The sequence below is a fragment of the Harpia harpyja genome, chromosome 19, assembly GCF_026419915.1.
Source record: "Harpia harpyja isolate bHarHar1 chromosome 19, bHarHar1 primary haplotype, whole genome shotgun sequence".
In the NCBI taxonomy this organism is placed as follows: Eukaryota; Metazoa; Chordata; class Aves; order Accipitriformes; family Accipitridae; genus Harpia; species Harpia harpyja.
Genome location: NC_068958.1, coordinates 13,227,987 through 13,253,527, shown reverse-complemented (window position 1 = coordinate 13,253,527; position 25,541 = coordinate 13,227,987). Strand labels below are relative to the sequence as shown.

Genomic DNA, 25,541 nt, shown 5'->3' with positions numbered 1-25,541 from the left:
TAGCTCTCCATGGACCCACGGGGCAGGAGCAAGGCGACCCCGTTGCTTGTGTTACGGGCACCACGTTTCTCCATCAATACAAACACTGCTGCAATACGGGGTGAGGGTGCCCTGCAGGTTACAGCAACCCCACTAAGAGAACACCCAGGACTTGTTTAGGTTATTTGATGAGGACATGACAAACAAATATCTGGGTCATGCAGGAGTTGGAGGCAGCTGGGACTTGAGGAACACAGCTGGTGACAAGGGAGGCTGGGCAGCCACAGCCAGAAACATCTGTGCTGCACTAGTGACTCTGGTGTGCTCCAGAGCAGGACAGATCTCCCAGGACAGCAATGTGTGACCGAGGCACATGCTTGGCCCTCTGTCCCCTCCACAGCACTCCTGTCTCCACCGAACAGCAGGGGCCAGGGAGAGGTGCAGGCAAGAAGGGGCAGTTATCCCCCTGCCCTCCTCTCTGGCTCTGCCGGCTCCCCAGGGACACCCCACACTGCTGCAGCTGGAGGCACACAGAGCCAGGAGCAGCTTTTATCCCAGGCAGCAACGCAGGCTGCAGGGGATACGCTTGGAGCAGCCACACAGGCTCTCCTGGGTGAGGGTCCTTGAATCCCTCTGCAGAGGGATTAACCAGCCAGGGTGGTTTCCCCCAGTAGGAACAAAATCAGGCGGAGCAAAGATGGCTGGTTGGATACGGCAGGAAACTTCATTTTCAGGGTGTCACAGACCCTCTTCCCCTGAAGGACCGTAGGCGTCTCCCATCAGAGCTGGCACAGGGCACTGACATGTGGAGAGCAACATCTATCTGCTACAGACTACAGGTTTTGCCCACACCTCCCCAAGGCTCCAGACACAACGTCTTGAAGCCTCTTACACTTCTACATGACAACTACCAACATGGGAAGCAATAGAAGTGACTTCTCTCTGGGATGTCCAGGGGTTACGTTCACCATGTGAAAGGTAGGTTCCACAGATCACAACACAAGATGCAGTTTCAAAGCCGCTTTCTTGTACAGAAAGACAACACCTAGACATAACTAGCTGTTAAGGCTCTTAATGGCTTCTAGATACCCGACTTTAAGAATATTTACTGCCCATTTACTGCTATCTTGTAAACACGGTTGCTAAGATGCAGCTGTACAATGAGAAACCATCTTCAGAAGCGTCCTTCCACTGCAGCACAGGATCTGAGAGCAGCTGGCTGGGCAGTTACTGCACTGAGATTCAGGGCAGCAGCGACCTGCAAAGCTGCCCAGCCCAGGTGTACTCACAAGTCAGGCTACAACTTTGGGCTACAAACTCAAATCGGTGACAATTTCAGGCACATCTTCCTTATGACCAACACCACAAATGCAGTGGGAACAAGCAGATTTGCACATGTGGCATCAGGAGTTCATCAGCAGACTGGCACCCCAGGGCTGTCAGTCAGGTACCCACAGCTCTGTGGCTCTATTTCCTCTAGGGGAAACTGGGAAAGGGATTAACAGGGACTAAAATCAACTCCATTCCCAGAGCAGATGTGTCAGCAATCTCAGCAAATCCAGCAGGTTGGCCAGGCAAGTCTGTTTGCGGGGTGAAGCTCCCTTGACCAAAAGGTCACATTAGGAAGCGGATGCATCCCCAGTTACTTTGGTGGTCAGCACAACTCTCCTTGCTGCAGTACAGTCTCCACTTCAGGTATGGCTGGCCCAGCTTGCTGCCCAGCCAGCTATCCTGCTTTCCCTGCCCTCCCTCCTGCCTGCTCCTTCTACAATGTCCATCAAGAGCAACATATTCAGTGCTAAGGTAAGAGGAGAACCCCAGCTCCTTTCTCCCCTTTTGCTTTTCTCAGTACACAGACACCCCTTCATAGGCTGCGTACCCGTGTGATGCACCCGGCCAAGGTTGTGACAAGCTGTGCTCCAACAGAGCACCCTGCTACGTCGTCCTGCCTCACCTGTGAGCACAGATCATTTTCCCTGCAACAAGCAGCACACAGAGCAACCCTAGCAGCAGCTGTCTGCTCTTACAGCTAGCAGGGAATCTGTGAGCTATTGAGTGATCATCAGCAGGTGTCAAAAGCGGAGAGGTGCTATCCCTGTGCTCAGGCCCAATCCAGCTGAAAAACACAAAAGCAGCCCCATCAACACCAGCTGGATGGCTCAGTGGCCCCAGTGTTCACATCATTAAGGTGAATGAACACCAGACAGGCAACCCACCAGGAAGACCACTTTCAAGCGGACACAATGCCAGCAACAAACTTCACAGTGCTGGTGGCTGAGAAGCACCTGCATTATTCTGCAGAAAACCATAAGAAGACCCAGGTTAAGTGCCACTTACATGTCCTCTTGCAAGAATTTCCTTCTCTTGTCCAGGTGCTTTTCTGCCCTGGGAAGACCTTAAATGATGCCACCATCTCTCCCAGCCTCCTTGATGCCCCCAGTCCCGTCCTCCCCTCAGGCCAGCATGTCCATGGCTTCCAGGCACAGCTGGCAGGAGCAGGGGCTCGGGCATGTCTGCGGCAGCACGATCAGGCAGCAACTCTGCTCTGATGGACACTTGCAACACCTTCCTCCACCCCTGCTTTCAATCACTTTAGGATTATCAAGAACCCTGGGAGGTTGTCAAGGATGTTCTTTTCTATGTGCCTGCTGTCACTAAATAATTAAACGAAGGTCAAAGGGTGTCCCTGGGAGAGCTGAGCAGCTAGTTAAGCCTCTCATCTGAAGACCAGCCCAGGATGCCAAGAGGTTCTGGGCATTTCCAAGCCAGCCAGCAGCCATACCGCCCCATCAGGAACTTGTAGGGTGATGGCTGCCTTTCCCAAATGCTGGAGGTCTCTGCAGGTGGATGTTGAAAGATCATTGGCAGAACCACAGGTGTGACAGCCACAGCCAGGATTTGGTTTCAAAGCATCAGCCTGAAGAGGAGCCTCTGGCAGGTGCAAAAGAGCCTAGCAGAAAAGGTCCAGCATATGGAAAATCCCTCTGCTGAGGAGAGATGGCAGCCCAGGTACATTTCAGTGAATGCCCTGATCTTGGGAGAGCCACTTTGTCCCTGGGTAAGGGACCTCTGGGAGCCCTGGCTGGGCCTGCAGACCAGGGCAACAAAGACAGGAACAAAGAGAGACTTGAGATAGGTCTAAGCACCTGCCTTTTTCAGACCCAAACTCATGGAAACACCATGTCCTCCAAAGCACAGCCTGACGTCACTCTGTAGGTCATTCAATGCAGTGCAAGACATTTGTTCCCTTTGTGCTCCTTGGGAGGTATCTTCTAGAAAAGACTTGTACAATCACACTGCCTCCACCTGTTTGTCCTGCCTTGGACAATTTTGGGGCTCACTTGTCATTTCAGCCACATTTGAGAGAAGGGTCAAGACCTCAGAGGTGCTTGGTTTTGTGAAAACAGGCAGCACATGGGGAAGTGAGACCCTCTTTGTCCTCCCAGTGCAGGAGGTGCTGCAGCCTTTGGCAGACATTTGAGAACCCAGGCCCCAGAGCAACTGCCTCAAGGTCCAGCAGCAGGAGAGGCTCTGGTGGGAGCTTGCACCTTCTTAGACACCAAGAAAGCATAGTAGCATACCCAACTGGAAGAAACTCTTGAAGAGAGCCCCTAGTCAGCACAGGGACTGCCCACATCTGCTGAAGTATCTGCTGCAGCTCCTCTTGCCAACATGGGAAAACCAAGGGGTTGTCAACACTGAATAGTAGTACCACAGAATTGGGTCCTGCCAGAAGGGGGAAGTTTATAGCTTGAGAAATTGTGTGCACGAACTCTCCTCATACCCCAGAGGAGGAAGAAACTGGTTGATGTATCACCCCGCAGGCACTGTGGCTTACTTTGGTCCTTTAAACAAGCCTGAGGTTGCTGCTGAGCCCCATCCCACACCGATGCCTATCCCTCCCACCAGCTTGCTGCACAACTTTGCCGGCCATGTGCACCTGTTAGCAGCTGCCTCCAGGACCTTGTCCTTGAACATCCTTGAGGACTGGTAACATCCCTGCCTGCTATACTGAGCAGGGGCAGATATGTTGTCCCTTGGCACACTCCCAAGCCAAGAGATCTGCTGCACCCTGTGCAGAAATGGAAGAGGCCTGGACTCCAGCAGGAACGGCATGTGCAGGTAGGCTCCCAGCCTCACCTCTCCTGCCTGCAAAACATGATGCTCACTGACTGCTCTGCATGATGAGCTGCTCACAGCAGGGACAGTCCCTCAGTCACCACCAGCCCACCCACTCCTGCCCACAGGCAAGTTCCCATTTTCTGGCTTACAAAAATCACTCTTAGCTTTTGGCATCCCTGAACCTTACTTAGGGATGGACTGTGCCCTCCTGCAAAACACAACAGCCAAGTGGCACTGAATCTGTCACACAGGGCCCAACCATGCCCCACTCCCAACTGGGTTTGGAGGCATCGCTTGCAGAGTAAATTTGGAGCAATGAAGACCTGCCAGAAGTGCATGGACTACTCAAGAAAAGCCAATGGTGAAAGTGCAATTTCTTGGGGGCAGAGCCCCTCACCAACACTCTTACCAACACCTTCCCCACGCTGCACAGCAGCTGGGTGGTCCCTCTAGTTCATGTCCTCTCCTGCCTGCAGTGTGGAGCTGCAGGTCCCAGCAGCAGCCTGCCACCAAGTGCCACTGGCAGATTTGGTGCACCCCAGAGCACCGATCACAGCATCTCCTGAGGCTGTGGTGTCCAGAGCCACGGCCTCCCACCCCCGCACGGTGCTGGTCCAGACAGCAGAGGTGGCAGATGGAGCCAGCCTCATGCCTGGCCAGGGTCGGCAAGGCCCAGCCCTTAGCTTTCCCACGGCAGCTTGTGCCACTGCAGCAGCGCAGACACATCACTCCTCAGCTAACTGCCTCATGAAGGTCATGGTGCCACTAAACCTGACCTCCCAAAGAATTTTATCTGGAGGCTGGTGCTGTAACACCACTTTCCACAGTGCACACATGTTCTGCTTTGCAAACCTGCACGTGGATTGACGTTAGCACTTGGTCACCCAGCTGGTACAAACTGCACGATGCCTCCTGCATCCAAGGCTCAGCCTTGCACCGGACCACTCCCAGCTTGCTGCGCTCCTCAGACACATGGTTTCTTTGTACTTCCAGTGCTGCTGTGCGAGCTCTGGCTCAAAGCAGAAGCTAGGATGGCCCTGGGAACCTCTACCCAGTGCTTTACACGGATAGGAGCAGCAAAAGACAAGGTCAAACCTTTCCTCTGACGACCACCAGGCCAAAAAAAGATTAGGGTAAGCACAGCCTCTGCAGGGAGGTCTTCTCCCAACCAGGCACCGCAGCCTTCCACATCACATCCTCTACAAGCTAAGAGACCTGCCCCACAGCATTTTCCTGGGCTACGCCGTTTCTGCAATCCAGAAGAAATCCAGCTGCCACTCGAAGGCATGCTGCACCTTCTCCCTGCTTCAGCTGCCCCTGCCCTCTGCTGGCACCAGCCTCTGCACCAACTGTCTCATGAGCCAGACCTGAAGGCGGATCCCTCTGAAAATTAATTCAACAGGAGGAAGGAGAAACTATTTTTCAGCTGGCTTAGCTCCCTGGTTCTGCTCTTTAACCAACAGCACAAACCCATGCCTGGGAGGGACCACGACAAACACCTCACTGGGGAGGGGGTGCCCCCTTCTCCTACCTCTGACCTGGGCATACACAAGACCGAATGGCCAGGTAACCTTGACCTCGCTGCAATTACAGGGCCAGCTTCCCACCTCTGCTGCCTTTTTGGCCCCTGCAGTACACAGGCCAATGTCCAGTGCTCCCCTTTTTGAATCCCTGACCACCTTTTCCTGTAGTTTTCTCCACTTGCTCCACAGGCTGAAGCGCAGGCACCTCTTCCAAAGTAAAGCTGCATTTGTTTGTCCCAGGGCATGCTCCCAGGCTGCCAGCTGAAAGCAAGGGAGAGGACGCACCATATCCTTACTCTCAGCAAGACTGCTCCAAGTCTTGATGCAGTTCCACGCTGTCACGGTAAGCAGCCAGAGGAGCACGGGGAAGGGAAGCCAGGCCGCTCTACCCAGAACCACCGCAGCAGGCAGAGGAGTCAGGGAGGCTGCACTCTCATTTGGCCACTGCTCAGGAGTTACATGGGTGTGAGACGGGGAACCAAAGGAACCTTAGTAGATATAGTAGATATATGAATGTAGATAGGAATTGTTTAATAATTATCTAGCTTATAATGAAATTAAAGAAGTTTCAATAGAGGTAGACATGGCCCAAGGGGATGAGAAGTGATGTTTAACGTTTCCATTGTTGAGGCTGACTGAGACAGGAGATAGTCCCTGATAAGAATCAGCAGTGACTCCAAGAACCAGCCAAGACCGACCTTGTGATTTGGACAAATGCCAAGGGACAACTGAGTCTGCGCAGGGACAGAAGGTTAAGAGTTCACTGTGAAGAAGACATACAGCCTTCATCTTCACGACCACCAGACGACCACCATAAGGAGGCACTGCGCAAGCGCAGTTGAAAGGAAACTATGGAAATGACTTCCTAGAGCTAATTATAATATGAAGCGGGGATAGGTAATGCCTATGTATAGGCGTATTGCGAAACTCTATGTATATGTAACACTTGACTGTATAAATTTAAAGTGAACTGCCAAAATCAGGCGCACACGACTTTGGTGGGACTACCCCCCGTGCTGCCCAGCGCTGAATGAACATACCTACTTTACAATCTCACTGATTGTGGAGTCTGTTTTCCACACGTCAGGTGAACACTGACAGCCCTCAGTCTCCATGGCTCACCAGGGAGCTGACTTTCCACCCACAGAGCCAAACCCCACTGCTGCCCCAACACTTCCATTGCTGCCCCGCAGAGCCCCCAAGCTGAGCAGCGGTGAAGCCTGCTGGGGACGCCTTTGAGCATGTAATAGGTATTGCTTGATCTCAAAGGCACTCTGGGAATTTTTGTAAACAAAGATACATAGATCTTACTTCCTCCAAAGAGGGAAACTGAAGTTACACAATTACTACTTGCAAGGCTGATTATAATTGACTATATGCTTAACCCCTCTTCCTATTTTCAATATGTTTGAATGTTCTATTTCCATCCTGCCAGCTAGGACCAAGGGACCTTTACACCAGCAGTTCTTCAGCTGACACAGGCAACAGAAACCAACCCATGGAAATGTAGCACAGTTGCCACAGGTTATTAGAGCAAGACATGCTGCTCAGTTCAGACAGGAAAAGTGTCCGATCTCTCCACTTTCACAGAACAGGAACTTAGAAACAGTTAACCTAGGGCAGATGGAAGGAGGATATATGTAATTTTAAATTAATAGACAAAATACAAATACAGCTGTCTTGAACTACAGGACTGAACTGTTTGGGTCCAGAGGTCACTCCAAGCACCCCCTGCTCTTTTATCCCACTGAGGCCAAGGATCTGACCAAGGGAGATTGGAAGGAGCTTGTCCTGGAGCTGCCCAGGGCTGACACCCTGAAAGTACCACCAGAGAGGGACTTGCCTTCTCAGTTTAGTATCTTTGGATGAGTTTAATATTATTGACAGGGGAGGGACAAACCCAGACTATTTCTTTGTCTTTTCAGATCTTGGAAAACCTTTGGCTCTTTGTCCCATCCACCAGCAAGTATTTTCATTTCTGAAGATATTAAGAGCCTTTTTAAAAGCATTATTTTATTAGGATTGGTTTACACAAAAGGCTTTGGTGAAAAAACTTTTACTCAAGCCAGGAGGAATGTCTTTGCCCATGTCACCTCATAGATTTCCCTAACCTCTTCACAAAACTTGGCAATGAGTACAAATCCTTTCTTCTTCCCTTGAAGCCCTGGATTACACACCTCACAGCCACTACTTGTATCCTAACTCTGCAAAGCTCTTTGGGACAGAATTTAAATAAGAAGTAGTCTAAAAATAAGATCTTAATCCTGCTGCATGCAGCACAGCCTTCACCCTGAGCCCACATAGGACCCGCTCCAAGGACCAGTTCCAGCCTTTCCTCTCCACTGCAAAAGCAAACAATTTTCTGCTAATGTGTTTATTTTTCTTTGTATCAGTTCATATTTTAAACTAACACATCTGAAGACCATCCAGTGGTTTATGAAGCTGAAGACCCTCCTATGTCACAGCCTTCTCCTTTCTGGGGAGGTGGGAAGAAAGTTGCTTAAGCCTCATCCTTTGCAGAAATAAACCTTCTCAAGAGCATCAAGCCAAAACAGTCTTAAAAACAACAGCCCCCCAAAAATCAGGGATTTCAAAGTCTTAATTATAATGACACTTCACTGAAAGCACAAACGTAAGAGTGCAGGAAATTAATTAAAAAATAACATAATGGAAATACTGCTCAGAAGTCCCCTAATACTTCCATTCTATTAAATTAATAAAGAAAGCATAATACTGTTTAAGTCCTAATGCACTAAAAAACATTTTTTCAATCAAGTGACCAGTCTATCAGGGATAAATCTCATGCAAGTTTCAGACAAGAAGGAGCCAGGATCTCTGTACCTCCTCCAGTGGGAACCTGAGTACAAAATCAGCCCTAGAGAAGCCCTGGCCAGAGCAACTCACACATCCTCCAAGCGTGGTGCTGTTCTTTCATCACCCCAAGTCAGGCTAGATCTTACTTCCACCTGGTTTTGTTATCTTGTGACCCCATTTTGGATTTGTGTGGCAGGGTTTTTGGTGGTGGGGGAGGGGCTGCAGGGCTGGCTCCTGTGAGAAGCTGCTAGAAGCATCCCTGGCTCCAAGTCAGACCTGCCTCTGGCCCCGGCCGACCCAATCAGCGACGGTGGGAGGAGGAGGAGATGCCCCTGCAGCACATGGAGGACCCCATACCGGAGCAGGTGGGTGCCCCCCATGATGGCCCTGACTCCATGGGAAAGCCCATGCTGGAGCAGTCTGTGCCTGAAGGACTGCAGCCCGCGGAAAGGACCCACGCTGGAGCAGTTCATGGAGAACTGTCTCCCGTGGGAGGGACCCCAACGCTGGAGCAGGGGAAGAGTGAGGAGTCCTGCCCCTGAGGAGGAAGGAGTGGCAGAGACAAGGTGGGATGAACTGACCCCAACCCCCATTCCCCATCCCTCTGAACCGCTGGAGGGAGGAGATGGGGAAATAGGGAGTGGAGTTGAGCCGGGAAGGAGGGAGGGGTGGGGGGAAGGTGTTCTGAGGTTTGGTTTTACTTCTCATTATCCTTGTTTTGATTTGATTGGTAGTAAATTAAATTGATTTTGTTTCTTCCCCAAGTTGAGCCTGTTTTTTGCCTGTGACCATAAGTGGTGAGTGATCCCTCCCTGTCCTTGTCTCCACGATGTTTTCTTTTGTATTTTCTCCTACCCATTCCGCTGGGAGCGGGGGGGGGGGGCGGGGGGGGGGGGGGGGCGGTGAGCGAGCAGCCTCGTGGTGCTTTGTTGCCCGTTGGCCTTAAACCAGGACACCGCCTGAAGCAGACCGATCTCCCATGCTGTGGTTGCCACTGTGTGGTTGCAGATGGTAACAGTAGACGTGAAAACGCTGCTTTTGCAGCTTCCCACCCATGACCACATCCTTGAAATCTTCTTCCTGTAACAGCTCCTTTGGTCTTTAATAAGCTAAAACTCTTCCTTTATAAAATATAAACTTCTATGACATTCACAGACATCTTGTAAAGTGTCTGCAACATTTTGAATACGCTGACAATGTACTGACCCTTTGGGGTGAAACCTGGCCTTCTTTTGCATGTTTATACAGCACCTGGCATAACAAGATCAAGCTAGATCATAGGTACTGCTGAGTTTACTTACAGCCATACTAGCGTGTTCAGCCCTGCCCAGTTGGCAATGCAACTTCCTCCATTTCCATTTCCCTTCAGGGCCATGTGCCATTTGGGGCATTGATACCGAAAAAGCCGAAGAAACTCTCTAAGACTTAATTTTTGAGTTTTAGAAAGCAGGCATTCTTTATTGCAGCGCTGGGTGCATGGGGGATCACTCCACCTATCGTGCACACCGTCAGGCCTAATTGTGCAGGTTAAGTACATGTTCTACATACATATTCACTAGATTTCTGAGAAATGTTATACATATTCATTAGTTTTCTGGGAAACTATTAGCATATGCAAATGTCCTTTACGCAGGTGCATTGAAGGTCTCTGGTTGTCTTCAGGAGTCCTCTGGTGGTCTTCCATAGTCTTCCTCACTTGTCCGCTACTTGACCCTTCTCAGATGATTCTGCGCAGTGTGATCTTCTGCATGTTTGATACATCTTATCCTAAAGAATGCTCGTTAGTGCTTCTATTATCTATGCTTACATTTTGACGTAATTCACATGGATACTTCTAAACTAAGTTACCTAAAAGGGCTAAAGTCCTTATCTTCTTCAGTGGGGGCTCGTCCGGGATGGCCCAGAAACTGCAAGGCCATCCAAAGGCAATTTCTCACACATTTTGCAACATACAGAATCCCCCCATCCACCACTGATCAGCAAACAATCGGGCAAAGAAACAGCAACGCCATTGTACTCAGAAAAACATCCTGCATCAGTATCTGCTGGGCCCTCCCTTTGGAACAAAAAACCTACAGAAATCTCCCATTAAACGATCTCATGCTGCTCCGGACTTGCTCTCAGAGCAGCGTAAGCTCCCTCTCTTGCCAGTATGCTCAACCACAGGGCCATCAGTGTATCAACACCACGAGGACACACTCCACTCTTGTCACACACTTACATCCTCCTGCCGAGAGTGATGGGCATCCTCCAGACCTCCTCGCATCTGCTGCTCCCTCACCCACCACTCCTCACCAGAGAGGTGGACATGAGCCAACAAACCCCACCATGGATCCTCACCCCAATTTCCTTCTGAGCTACATTCCCACTTCCCTCACTTCCACTGAGTACTGAGCTGAGCTGCCATGGCCCCTGCATGCTGGCTGGGCTGGGCTTTCACTGCACCCCAGCTCTTCCTTCTCATGCAAACACATCATGGAGGGGACCTGAGGTGCACCACTTGTCTTTGCAAAGGGCAGCACCAATTCAGCACCAGGAGGTAAATGCTGCAGAGGTTTGAAAGGCAGAAGCCAGCAGCAAGGCCAGGGTGGAGACACCCTGTCCTCCACGCAGCAGCTCCCCCCAGACCTGTGGGGAGGGCACAGAGGCCTAGCGCCAGCACTGAGCCTTGCTGGCTTCCACCCTCCTCACCCCCATGCCATAAGGTGGGTTCCCGGCACCGAGACCACAGCCGCGAAGGCCAGTCAGCACGGACAGCACACCTGCTGCCTGCAACAGCCAGCAGCACAACGTGGAGCAGAGGGGGCACGCAGAGCCCTGCCAGCCACCCCATCCCACCACATCGACACAGGCCCCGCACCACCCTGCCCTGCCTCAGCATCCCTGGACCCGCGCTGAGGCTCCTGCCCCGACGCCCTACGCCCTCCACGGGGCCCAGGAGGTGACGCCCGGCCCGGCCCGGCCTGCCTCAGCCCCTCCAGCAGCAGCACCCCCAGAGCGTGGGGGGAAAGCAGCCGCGAGGGGACGCCCCCTTAGGGAACATGTCGGTGCCTCGGTAGGCATGGCGCTCACGTGGTCACGTGAGGGGGCGGCAGGCCGCCACGTGATGCCGAAAGCTCTGGGATCATGTGAGCAGCAGCCTGCGGTTCCCACGCGGGAGGACCGTGCGGTGTGCGCGGAGCGGAGGCGCGAGCTGGATGGTTGCCATGGAAACGCTGCTGCCGCTCCTGCTCCTCATCCCGCCACCGCTGCCGCCGGCCGGCGCCGCTCCCGGTGGGTGCCCCGGGCCGGAGCCCTGTCTGCCTCCCTGCTCCCCGGGCCGGAGCCCCGAACTGCCCTGGCCCATCCCCGGGTGGGACCACCACCCCCCCCCCCCCACCCCAGCCGGCCTCCCTGGGCCCCGGACGGGACCTCGAACCAGCCTCCCTGGGCGGCAGCGCCCAGCCGGCCCGGGGAGCGCTGGACGGGTGCCCCGGGCTCCCCTGGGCCCCGGTTACCAGCGCTGAGCTGGGCCGGACCGGCTGGGGGCGTCGGTTGCCGGTTTCCCCTGCGCTGACGGTCCCCCCCTCCAGCTGTCCGGGCAGCGGGGCCTGGCCTGGAGGAGCGGCTCTTCCAGCAGGTGCGGGACCACTTCAGCTTCGAGACCTGCGGCAACGAGACCTTCCCGCAGCGGTACCTGGTCTCAGGTGGGTCCCGGGGGGTGTGCTGCAGGCGAGCTGCTCCCAGCCCCGGCGTGGCCCGGCCTTGCTATGGCTCAGGGCTGAATTTCTGTCTGCTTAAGCTTTAACCGCTCCTGCACCGGGGCAGAGGGTCTCTTCCATTCGGTGCTCAGAGCAGCCAGGAGTCAGTTTGAGCTGACTGCCAGCCCTTCATGAGCCAGCCCCTGGCGTGGTCTGTATCCTCCTCTCATTCCCTTCAATTTGTCGTTCTGGCCACCGGGTACAGGGAGCGGGTGTGGGGATTGGCCTGTCCTGAGCAAGAGCAGACTAGAAGCAGCAGCTGCGTTAGGCTTGCACCAGGGCTGGCTCTGTGCATGTGTGCTTTCAGTTGGCCACAGCATCTCTTACAAGTGCAACTCAGTGCTCTGAATGCAGCAGGAAAAACTGATAGTGACCTAAACGTTGCATTCTGTACCCATCGTTCTTATGAGTGAAGATAACTCCTCTTGGGTCAGTGTTTTGCATTATTTAAAACCCTGCAACTTTAGATAACTTAAGCCGTGCTGAACAATGAGGGCATCCAGCAAGGAGCCGGCGGTGTCTTCCTTTCTAGCCAAATAACGTATTATCTTTTGTTAACAGACAGTAAGAGAGAGGAGGCTTTTCTGAACAGCGTCGGTGACTAAAAAGACAGCAGTTTCAATAACCAGTGTCACATGTTTTTCAATCCTGCCTGCTTGGAGGAATCAGGGAGAGATTTGCAGGGAGAGAACAAAGGCGGAGCTGTGAATAGCACCAGCCCAGTGCTGCCCAGCCTGGCACCTACCTGCTGCTGTCTCACAGACTGCCTGCGTCTGGGGCCTTGTATGCAGCATCTCACCTTCTTCACATCACCTGTTAGTCTGCAGCTTGTTCAGCAGCTGCACCCAGTCATAGATGTTTCACCAAGCATGAATTTGTGGATCAGTTCAGCCCAAAGAAATGGGAACACCAGTGAATTTTGATAGCACACTCAAGGCTGAAATTTCACTAATTAAGTGGCCCTTTTTGAACAGAGCTTTGGGATCATCTGGTTTAAAGCATTGCATAACTTTTATTTGTTTTCTTTTTAAAGTGTTGTGTTTTATCTGTGTGTCCTAGGCAGAGCTGAATAATATTTGTGAGAAACAAAACACTAACATTGCAGTTCTGCTGGTTTACAAATAGTTTCTTACTAAAAATTCCTGTGAGTACTTCCTTTCCCCTCTACTGCTACTTGTGCAATACGAGTCTTTTTAGATTATCAGTGAGAACTTGAAGGAGACTATTATTTCACAACGAGGCATCTGACTGTCTTGAGGTTAGCTGGCAGTTCCCCAGGATTTCAATCTAAAAATAGATACGTTTTTAAGCGACCTGTCTGGTTTGGGTTTGGCTCCTGTGAATGGTTGTTTACTCCAGGAGCCGTGAAGCCTATCAGAAGAAAAGCTAGAGTGAAGATAGCACTTCAGTTTCCTACCTGATACCCAAAGCAAATGCAACACAGAAAGAGAATCAGCCTCTTTGTTAACAAAGAGCAGCAGTTTCGCTAATTAAAGGTTTCAAACCCATTTCCAAGCCAAATCCTGCTTTGGCAAGTCTGTGTTGAGAATGCAAAGAATTAAATTCAGGCCTCTCTGTTAATGGAAATGACAACGTGTGACATGCTGCAGCAGTGTCAGTAGGACAACTGCTGTTGGAGGGTCACTTTGGGTGATGTGGCAATGGGTTTGTTTGGGTTTGTGTGGCGGGGGGGTTGGTAGCAAGGGAGGGGCCGCAGGGGTGGCTCCTGTGAGAAGCTGCTAGAAGCTTCCCCGGCTCCAAGTCGGACCCACCTCTGGCCCAGGCCGAGCCCATCAGTGATGGTGGGGTAGCGCCTCTGGGAGAACATAGTCAACAGGGGAAACCTGCAGTGGGGGAGGAGATTGGAATGTGAGAGGAATGCCTATGCAGACACCAAGGTCAGAGGGGGAGGAGGTGCACTGGAGGAGGGGATGCCCCTGCAGCCTGTGGTGAGATGGCAGGCTGTCCCCCGCCAGCCCATGGAGGGGAGTGGGGGAGCAGATGCCCACCTGCAGCCTGTGGAGGAGCCCATGCCAGAGCAGGGGGATGCCCCTGAAGATGGCTGGGACTCCATGGGAAAGCCCATGCTGGAGCAGTCTGTGCCTGAAGGACTGCAGCCTGCGGAAAGGACCCACGCTGGAGCAGTTCATGGAGAACTGTCTCCTGTGGGAGGGACCCCAATGCTGGAGCAGGGGAAGAGTGAGGAATCCTGCCCCTGAGGAGGAAGGAGTGGCAGAGACAAGGTGGGATGAACTGACCCCAATCCCCATTCCCTGTTCCCCTGCGCTGCTGGTGGGGAGGAGGTGAAGAAAATCGGGAGTGGAGTTGAGCTGGGAAGGAGGGAGGGGTGGGGGGAAGGGGTTTTGAGATTTGGTTTTACTTCTCATTATCCTGTTTTGATTTGATTGGTAGTAAATTAAATTGATTTTGGTTTTTTGCCCAAGTTGAGCCTGTTTTTTGTCCGTGACCATAAGTGGTGAGTGATCCCTCCCTGTCCTTGTCTCGACCCACAAAGTTTTCTTTATATTTTCTGCTCCCCATCCCACCATGGGGGGAGGAGTGAGCAAGCAGCCTTGTGGTGCTTTGTTGCCAGCTGGGCTTGAACCACAACAGTGTTGAAATCAACAGTTAACTGACGTCTGAGGTCTGTTGTTGAAGAAAGCTATTTATTATCCCTCTTAATTCCTGTGCAATTTAAGACTAAGCTAAAATCAAATGTTTGTTAAAGTCAGCAAGCATTAAAGCAACTCTTTGTTAGATAAGCAAGTATTAACATCATGGGTCAGCTTGTCCTGCCAGTCTCAATTTGCCTTCAGTTATAAACAGATTAGAGGACGAAGCACATCACCTTCATATATGATCATATATATATATCACACGATATATATATGTGTGTGTGTGTGTGTTATACATATATAACATATATCAGCATATCAGCAGCAGCATGTCCTGGGCTGCATCAAAAGCGTAACCAGCAGGTCAAGGGAGGTGATTCTGCCCCTCTGCTCCACTCTGGTGAAACCCCACCTGCAGTACTGTGTCCAGCTCTGGGGTCCCCTGTACAAGAAAGACATGGACCTGTTGGAGCGAGTCCAGAGGAGGCCATGAAAATGGTCAGAGGGGTGGAACACCTCTCCTATGAGGAAAGGCTGAGAGAGTTAGGATTGTTCAGCCTGGAGAAGAGAAGGCTCTGGGGACACCTTGTTGCAGCCCTTCAGTACTTAAAGGGGTGTTGTGGTTCAAGCCCAGCCAGCAACAAAGCACCATGAAGCTGCTCGCTCACTACTCCCTCCCCGCCCCTCCCTTCCCCCCATGGTGGGATGGGGAGGAGAAAATATAAAGAAAACTTCGTGGGTCGAGACAAGGACAGGGAGGGATCACTCACCACTTATGGTCACGGGCAAAAAACAGGCTCAACTTGGGCAAAAAACCAAAATCAATTTAATTTACTACCAATCAAATCAAAACAGGATAATGAGAAATAAAACCGAATCTCAAAACCCCTTCCCTCCACCCCTCCCTCCTTCCCAGCTCAACTCCACTCCCGATTTTCTCCACCTGCTCCCTGCCAGCGGCACAGGGGCATGGGGAATGGGGGTTGGGGTCAGTTCATCCCACCTTGTCTCTGCCACTCCTTCCTCCTCAGGGGCAGGACTCCTCACTCTTCCCCTGCTCCAGCGTTGGGGTCCCTCCCATGGGAGACTGTTCTCCATGAACTGCTCCAGCGTGGGTCCTTTCCACAGGCTGCAGTCCTTCAGGCACAGACTGCTCCAGTGCGGGCTTTCCCATGGAGTCCCGGCCATCTTCGGGGGCACCCACCTGCTCCGGTGTGGGCTCCTCCCTGGGCTGCAGGTGGGCATCTGCTCCCCCACTCACCTCCCTGAGCTGGTGGGGGACAACCTGCCGTCTCACCACGGGCTGCAGGGGCATCAACCTCCTCTGGCGCACCTCCTTCCCCTCCTTCTTCACTGGCCTCGGTATCTGCAGAGGGGTTTCTCTCACATTCCAATCTCCTCCCCTGCTGTAGGTTCCCCTTCTTAAATCTGTTCTCCAAGAGGCGCTACCACCGTCACTGATGGGGTCGGCCTTGGCGACTTGGAGCCAGAGAAAATTCTAGCAGCTTCTCACAGGAGCCACCCCTGCAGCCCCTCCCCTGCTACCAAAACCCCACCACAGAAACTCAATACAAGGGGCCTTGTAAGAAAGATAGAGAGAGACTTTTTACCAGGGCCTGTAGTGACAGGACAGGGGGCAATTTTTTTAAACTGAATGTGGGTGGATTTGGATTGGATATAAGGAAGAAATTTATTACTATGAGGATGGCGAGACACTGGAACAGGTTGCCCAGAGAAGTTGTGGAAGATGCCCCAACCCTGGAAGTGTTCAAAGTTAGGCTGGATGGGGCTTTGAGCAACCTGATCTAGTGGAAGATGTCTCTGCCTGTGGAAGGGGGGTTGAACTAGATGATCTTTGAAGGTCTCTTCCAATGCAAACCATTCTATGATATGTGATTTACAGCTTGGTTCTACATTACATCTCACCACAGGAGTAGCAGAAAGATGCAGGCAGTTCCTCTAACGTCCATTTTGTGGGAAAAGTGCCCTGTGCAAGTATTTGGGGATGAATTGGGCTGAAAAGGGTATATAAGTGGGAAATTGCTCTTTTGGGGGGGCAACTGTTTCCAAATGCCTTGCAGAACTGAGATTTTAGGAATTTTCAGGCAGAAGTGTAAGTTCCAGGCCACATGCTGATCTCTTGGAAGCTCTTATTTACCCCTGCTCAAATGAGAGATTTGTGTAGCCTGGCCTTTCTAACGCCTTTATGCCCCAGCTCAGGTCTCAGGGATCAGACTGTTTACAGTTTTTCCTTGTTAAGCTCCTGTCCAAACTCACCAAAAGTAGAATCATTTCATGCTCATGTGGGTTTTTGGGGTTGTTTTTATTATTTGCTTCTGTCAATTGTCTCACTTAGCAAAGTTCTGGAAGAAAGGATTTGGACCCATCTTTTTCTATACTGGCAATGAAGGTGACATCTGGACTTTTGCTCAGAACTCTGACTTCATATTTGAATTAGCAGAGGAACAGCAAGCACTTGTGATTTTTGCTGAGCATGTGAGTATTTTAGTCATTATGCATAGTGAGTATTTTAAGTCATTATGTGTACTATAGAGTCTTGTTCCCTTCAGTATTACTGAATTCAGCTTTCTGCAGGTCCAGAAAAATAATAACATCTCTTGCCATGAAGCTGAGGTATACCTGCTGTAAGCTTTATCCTCATGGTAGAAGCCCTTTACTTAACCATGGCTTCTGAATTTTTTTTACTATGCCTACCAGCAATCCAGGATACAGACTGTTTCAATAAAATCTATGCCATGGTGTATTTGCTTTAGACCAGTGCTTTTGTAAGTAGTTTCCATGGGCCTTGAACTCCATACTGGATTAAAGAGTTATTTTCTTTGGATAGTATTTAATATCTAGCCTGAGAAGTCCCAAGCCAACCTTTCCCTAGGCACACCACTCTATTAAATCTACTATTCCACAACTTATGCATGAAGAGATTACCCTGTTCTCTTTTCTAGTTGGGGATTTTTCAGGAGAGAGGGCCCACTTGGCATCCACTGAAGTAGCTTGTCATGGACTGTCCATCCTCTACAGGATACATCCTGAAGGTCTCTGTTTATCAGATGCAGGAGACAAGGCACTTCCACAGTTAAGAACAAGTTAGAGGACACCACATGCTCTATTACCGCTTCCCATTTGTGCACACTTATACCAGTTCTATAGTGAGAACAGAGAAGACCCAAACCTTGACTCCAGCATTTCCTCAGCATATCTCTTTCCTTTCAGAGGTACTATGGGAAGTCTCTTCCATTTGGGCTTGAGTCAACACAGCTGAAGAAGACTGGTCTGCTTACCGTGGAACAAGCCCTCGCTGACTATGCAGTGCTAATTACTGAGCTTAAGCAGCAGTACGGTGCTGCAGACTGCCCTGTCATTGCTTTTGGAGGCAGGTAAAGGTTGTGTATGCTCCTCCCCTTCTCTGCATCCTGCTGTTCTCATAGATCTCTCTGGCTCTCAAGCAAGTTCTAAAGGCAGAGCTTTAAGCTATCCAATAGAGAGCAGATGCGCCTGTGCCTGAGCTCCCAAGAGCTCATCACCAGGTCCCAGTCAGCTCTCCCATCAAGAATTAGTCTTGATTTGTGATTTCTTTGGAGAAGCACCACTGACTGGATGTTTCTAGGCATCTTCAATGTATGAGTCAGCCAGAATTGCAGAAACTGGGCAATTCCTCCTGAAAGATCAGAACATTTTACATTGGAAATACAGAAAACTAATAATTGGTAAAATAGTCTTTCCAAGGGCCACCCAGCTTTTTATTAAACACAGCCTCTTTAATAACATCCAGCCATTTTCGTTGTAGGCTCCTTTATAATTCTGCTGTGCAACCTGCTGCTTGGTTGCTCCTTGCTTTCTAGAAGTCCTTCCCCAAAGTGCTTGCTCTGTTGCAGCTGTGTTGATGCAATGTCCTTGTCTCTGGAATGGGTCCCCACACTTGTAGTAGAGGGATGCTTCCCTTTAAAAGGCTTCCACCAAGTACAGGGCTTCTAATTCAGTTGCAGTGAGCTAAAAAGCATTTGACCTGACAGTTATCATTAAGCTTCCAGCTCACTGCAGTGGTGACTGGACTGTTCATCTCGGGGGTGTTTGTACTGTGACTATCAGGACAGTAGCTAGTGTAAAAAGAGCCAGGAGCTGTCCTGGGCTGGGGAGGTGGGAGAGGGATTCAGCAAAACCTGCTAGGTGGGCTGCACGTTAGACTACAGCTCTGCGTGTGTAAATCAGAGTTCAGTCTGCAGCAGCAGTGAACAGCAGTAAACCTGCATAAAGAATACTGAAATATGGCAGTGTTGGAGCAGCACAGCATTTCCCATGGGAGGAAGAAAATCCCTCTTCTGTTGCTTATAACTTTGCCAAACTTTAACTTGAAATTACCTGTGGCAGGTTTCAGCTAATGCCTGTTTCCAAGACCAGGGTTAGAGAAATGTATATTGCTTTACATGTGGGTGATGCGGGAATGGTATTTACTCCAACCGCTTGAGGTGGTGGGGAGGGAGACTTGAATACCTGTAAGCTTGGAGTTAGACCAGGTTTTACCTGCATTTTGGGGATATCATTTGCCACCCCCAGGAGTGACCTCAGAGTAACTCTACAAACATTGGCATATGAGTAACTTTTGTCACCTTGGGTTTATCTAGCAACCCTTGATATATCTGCAGATTGTGGCCCTGGCACTGAAGCTACCAAGGTGGCTTTGAGTTTTATTGTGGTATTTGTTAATGTCTCCCCTATATCTGTGCTGATCATCTATGCAGCTGTTATTTGGGGTACCCGGGGAGAATACTCTCCACTTCCCAGCACTAGAGGGCTGCATATTGTGTAGTATTCAGGGACACCCTTTGGTAAGAGCCTAGCTAGTCACTAAGAGCCTAGCTAGACTTTATAATCCTGTATGCAAAATGTGTCTCCTTCCCCCATTGAACAGTGACAGCTTCACTTGAGCCTTACTTGGTTCTGCACTGAAGCTGTCAGGACACACTCAGGATGGTGCAGAGTTAAATATTAAGGCAGGATTTACATTTGGTGGCCGAAGCAAACTGGGCTGCTGTGTTCCCACCAGAGTTGGTGTGTTTGGGAAAAGGCCAGTAAGAACACATTATGTGCTGCTCGTTGACTGTAACTGGATCTTTTTACATGAGGATGGCATCTGCTAGATATCCATAAGCTTCATCGTGCCTTGGTTTAGGTGAGCCTGTGAATGCTGGCCTGAACTTTTGAGTTACGATGTTACAAGCTGTCTGTTAAAGGAAATAACTCTTTTGTCTCTCCTGTGGCAGCTATGGAGGAATGCTGAGTGCTTACATGAGGATGAAATACCCAAACATTGTGGCTGGAGCATTAGCTGCCAGTGCTCCTCTGTTGTCTGTGGCTGGGCTTGGAGACCCCACCCAGTTCTTCAGGGATGTAACAGCAGTAAGTAGCATCTCTTTTAAGCAGCATTATTTTCTTCCTTTAAGAAGGCTGGATTTTTTTCCTTTTCCATGTCTGTCTTCACAGCATCAGTGCTGGGCAGGGAATGCAATTAAATGGGAACCCGCAAGGAAAAGCAGCAGCTGCACATGTGATGGCTGAGCACTGCCTTAGCTGTGGCAGCTCAGGTCCCAAAGGTGCTGCTCTAATGAGCAGCACTACTTGGTTCCACACCTTTAGTACCACTAAGGATTCCCTTTCCCATTTCTAGTGACTTGGCCATATTACAGCCTGAAAGTTTTTCTTTGTGCCTGGCTGAAGCTCCTTTGGATAACTTATTCTTCAAATGCTCTCCCAAAATGCTGTATTTTGCATTGATATCAGTGATTCACAGCAGCTCCTTAGTCCCAAGATGGTTGCATTTCAATGAAGAGCTTGGAAATCTTCATTTCACTAACTAAAAATATGCAGGTGTCCTGGGTTCACTTAAAACCTAAATTTAAATGTGGCTTTCACATTTGGAGGGCATAGGGCCCATAGGAAGGTGGTATTGCTTAGAACTGACTTACATTTAGTTTATAAGGAAAGAGATGTACTATGTGGTAGTACTGAAATCTTGTGATGGTGTCTGTTTTGCCTCTTTTTCAACATGAATTTCTAGATCTGGGTGACACAGATGAGTTTGTTATAGACGCTCGTGACAAATTGGAGGAGCCAATTTGTATTAAATGACAAGATCGAATTTATTAGCAAGCGATAAGAGAGCAAAACAGCGCTGGGTGGCCGGGGAGACAGTGCTCCGCCAAAGGCTCGCGCCGAAAATGGGGAAGAGTCCCTTTATTTATACAGTTTCTAGTTTCTGTCTACGTGACGGCTGGTATCTTCTGCATTGTGTGTGCGTTTGTGCCCGTTATTTGTTTGTTAGGTGGACCGTCTTTCGTTAATCATCAGTACTTAACTGGATACTGTGGTTTTAGATAAGCGAGGAATGTCTCTACCCCCACATGTGATTTCATGAACAAAGTTAACCAGTTCATTACAATCCCCCCTTTTCTATTTTATCCTGATTTTGTTTATTAAATCGATCCAATGCTTCTTTTGCCCACCCGAGGATAGGAGTAATTCCTCCGTCCCCGATTTGTTCGTATTGCTTCCGTAGCAGTATTAAGTGTGTAGTTTCTAAGCGTCCTTTAACAATAGCGATTAACCTATTGAAAATGCATGGCCCAAAAGTCAAAAATAAGATTAATACAATAAGAGGTCCTGTAATAGTCGACAATAGGGTGGTTAACCAGGGTGAATAGTTAAACATAGACTCATACCAGCTCTGTTGTGATTCCCGGTCTTTTTTTCGTTTTTCTAACCCCTCTCATAGCTTGGCTATGGTATCTCTAACTACCCCAGTATGGTCAACATATACACAACACTCCTCCCGTAGGGCTGCACATAACCCCCCCTGTTGCATGAACATTAGGTCTAAGCCCCGTCTGTTTTGTAATACTACTTCTGATAAAGACCTAACAGACTGTTCCAGGGCTGTCATGGCCTTTTCTATCCTGGCTAAATCTTTATCGACTGTTACCCTTAAAGATTGAAATTTTTGATTTTGTTGTACGAGGGAGGTTATTCCTGTACCAGCTCCAGCAGCTCCGACTGCCAGGAGTGTTGCCACCGTGAGGGCTGTAAAGGGCTCACGCTTTTGTATATGATGGGTCTGAGTAGTTTGATAGTCATAAACGAAATCTTCGGGATGGTAAATAAGCCTAGGTATCACAGCTACTTGTATACAATATTCAGTTGTCCAATTAAAGACCTTTAGGGATATATAAGGTGTAACCCCAGTTTGGGAACAAATCCACTTAGTATTATCTGCAGGAATTAACCATTCAGCTGTTATTTCTCCTGATTTGCGAGTTGTGTTACATAGGTGTCGTTTGTCTTTTGGGACATTTCCTATACACTTTCCTTTTCCCAATACTTGGGACATTGTTATCCCTTGCTTATGTTCAGATTCCTTATTCCACAAGCACTGAGCTGGATTTGTTCCGTTGGCTTTCTTAAATCTACTGTCCACCCCAATAGCTTCATAAAAGGGTGGTTGAATGTCGTAACATAACCAACAATGTTCAGTTATATTAGGGTAGGTGGTATTCAGTACCTGATAACTGGCTTGAAGCATATTCCACAATGGGCTGACGCTGACTTCGGGTGCAAGAGTCGAGGGTTTGATTTTTACTGATACGCCTGGGATGTTATTTTCAATGACGTTGATGTTAGGAGAGATTGTAACAGTATGTACAATACTGTTACTTCCACCTTCCCCTACCAGGACCAGATTTGGTCCGACATCTGAAGTATGTGGGAAGGGATTTTCTTTTCGTATTTGGATGAACCTTCCTCGATCCGTCCCTGGTTCCCATATTCTTATTCCCCACATCTTCCCATGCAACCATCCTGAATTCTCAGGCTGTCTGATAGTCATATTCAAGCTGGTACAATTCGATTTGTATTTTCCTCCTAATGGTTCCCTGTCATGAGCATAAGAGGGAAGTTTACATCCTTGTGGACTCCATTTTACGTCTAAAAATAAATCAGGATTCCCAACTCTCCATCCAGTAGCTATAGTCTCACAACCCCAATATGCACAATAATAGTGCCCAGGGTAATTGTAATATGAACGGCCTGGGTTCGAAAGGGGGCACATATAAATGGCTGGTTTAATCCCTAACTTCTCTTTACCACAGGAATAGGGAGACACATGCCCTAGCATACTGCATATTGTCACATTAAAGGACGGAGATCCAGGGGTAGTAACAGTTTGCAATACCTTTGATCGATCTGGTTGTATTAAAGACCATTTGAAGGGTTGATGGTGGATGTTCCCACATACCATAGGTAGATACCATAATAATATCATCCAGACACGGATTGCTGGTGGGGTTCCCCGAGGAGTACCAACAGGTGTCAACGTCAATTCTTGAATTTCTCTCTGTCAGAATATGCCCAGCCGGACTCCCAGAGTCCATCCTTCCCCTCGAAGTGTCTGTTCCCCGCTATTATCTGCCGATGATCTCACGGTGTACTCGCGCTCCCTTTTTCGTACGTCTCTGCCTACTTCGCCTACTCCGGTGCCTGGAGCAGCGAGGTTTTTCATCTTCTCGGCAGCAGTAGTACTTCTCAGGGGCGTGTTTTCCACTTACAAAGCCCTTACGGGGCTTAGTTCCTCCTCGGGAACTCGTGTAGGATATTTTATATTGCCTGGGAAATGACAAGACACTCGTAGGATTCAGGGTTATAGGAGCTCTGGGTTTGTTAGGGACTTCCCGCAGTTACTCCCCCACCCTTTGAGGAGGCTGTATTTTGGTCCCCTTCTCCTTTGGGTACACTGTGTACAGCCGTCCCTAGATGGGTGGCTGTTCTTACAGTGTGTCCACCAGCATTCCCTGTACAATTTTTTTATTTAAGAGTAGAAGCCGTCTTAGTGGCACATTTAGTTTGTTTCCACGTAAATTTAATAGCACACTGTTTTATAGTTCTGGACCAATCTTTCTCATATACTTCCCAGGTTTCAGGCACTAATAATTCCCTCCCACAAAGTAATTTCCCAATGTCTATTTTGTCCAACTGGTTCCTATTGGGGAATTGATGCTCTCGACATTCCATACAATAATAATGTCTCCTGCTGGGACTACAATACCATTTCTCACCGCACTTTACACAGTTACGAAACACCCAACTCCAATGGTTGTGGTTATGATGTTTTAAACACGAAATCCCGTCAAGATACTCCGATGTCGTAGGTATTTTAGTCTCTACTTCACAACAAAAAGGTAAGTACCGAGGGGTTCCTGCTAGTTTGTATATACCAGCTCCGCCGGTTTGATGAGGTATCCGTTTTATACACCAAGGAACAAAATTCAGCACCTGTAGATCATCTCCAGGTGATACCTGGAACTACTGATATAAATTAGGTTTTACCGTTCTTCCAAAAGGATTCATTCACTCGTGTAGCTCCTTTTCTTCCTTATCACTAGTTTCAAGTCCTCTGAAGTCTTTGCTATTTCCCACTGATCTCTGGGTAAAGGTCCTTTAATTCGCGAGGCATGCGTCCATCCTCATTCTGTAGTCCGGATAGCAGTTTCTGTGGTAAGTAAAACAAGAAAGGGCCCCTCCCACCTAGGAGTGAGAGAGGATTCTTTCCAGGCTCTGATCAATACCATATCACTTGGTATTACCGAATGTATGGATATATCTAGGGGTGGTCTCTGTACTACCATCCCTTTCTTCCACAATTTTTCCCTTCTTTTCATTAGCTGAATTATATATGGGTTAATATTCTCTTCATCTAAAGTGGGGTAGTCGGCTGGACACTCCATATCATAAGGCATGTCGTACAACATTTTAAATGGGGAAATTCCTGTATCTGTCCGGGGCTGAGTTCGAATGTTTAACAAAGCAATTGGTAAACACTTTACCCATGACATTTTGGTTTCTATCATTAATTTAGTCAACTGTTTCTTAATTTCACCATTCATCCGTTCTACCTTACCAGAGCTTTGGGGATGTCAGGGGGTATGGAATTCCCATTTAATTCCAAAGGGGGCCAGAGCTTCTCTTACCACCTTGGAAACAAAATGGGGGCCTCGATCTGAGTCAATAGTTTCAATATTCCCATATCGGGGTATAATATGTTCTAAAAGTACTTTCACTACTGTATTGGCAGTGGCCCTAGCAGTAGGGAATGCTTCTACATAATGGGTGAGGTGGTCCACTAATACCAGTAGGTGTTTGTACCGTCCCACTTTGGGGAGATCAGTAAAGTCAATCTGTATCTTAGCAAATGGTCGGTGTGCTAACTCCCGTCCTCCTGGTACTTGTTCTCTAAGACGTTGCTTATTAATTTTCTGACACGTCAAACATCCCTGTACAATTCCCTTAGCCACATTATAAACTCCAATACACATATATTTAATTGCAAACTGATCAACTAATGCTTGAACACCCCAATGGGTCTTTAAGTGCATGCTCTTCATTATTTTCCATGTTAATGCTTTTGGTAATACTTGCCTCCCATCAGGTAATTCCCAATTACCCCCTTTTTCTATTACTCCCATCTCCTTTAATTTGTATATTTCTGGTTTACTAAATTGTGGGTTTAGGATTTTTGACGATTTTTCGTTTGTCAGTGGGGTGACCGTTATAGTCAGCAATGTTGCTGTCTTGGCCTCTTGGTCAGCCAGGTTATTCCCCCGAATTTCAGGAGATGTTCCCCTTTGATGTCCCCTAACATGTACTACCACAATCCTCTCGGGCCCCCTAAGTGCCCGTAGGATTTT

At 49.2% G+C, this 25,541-nt stretch overlaps 1 protein-coding gene across 1 annotated transcript in view; it reads left to right on the top strand.

Moving 5' to 3' along the window:
- Window positions 1–11,550: 11,550 nt before the first annotated feature.
- The window catches only part of DPP7 (dipeptidyl peptidase 7), a 35,043-nt gene continuing 21,052 nt past the window's right edge, over window positions 11,551–25,541 (top strand). The window contains exons 1-5 of the mRNA XM_052816009.1: window positions 11,551–11,711; window positions 12,011–12,124; window positions 17,150–17,289; window positions 18,025–18,188; window positions 20,073–20,208. Of these exons, the coding sequence (XP_052671969.1) occupies window positions 11,636–11,711; window positions 12,011–12,124; window positions 17,150–17,289; window positions 18,025–18,188; window positions 20,073–20,208 (630 nt within the window). The 5' untranslated portion in view covers window positions 11,551–11,635. The remainder of the gene's footprint in view (window positions 11,712–12,010; window positions 12,125–17,149; window positions 17,290–18,024; window positions 18,189–20,072; window positions 20,209–25,541) is intronic.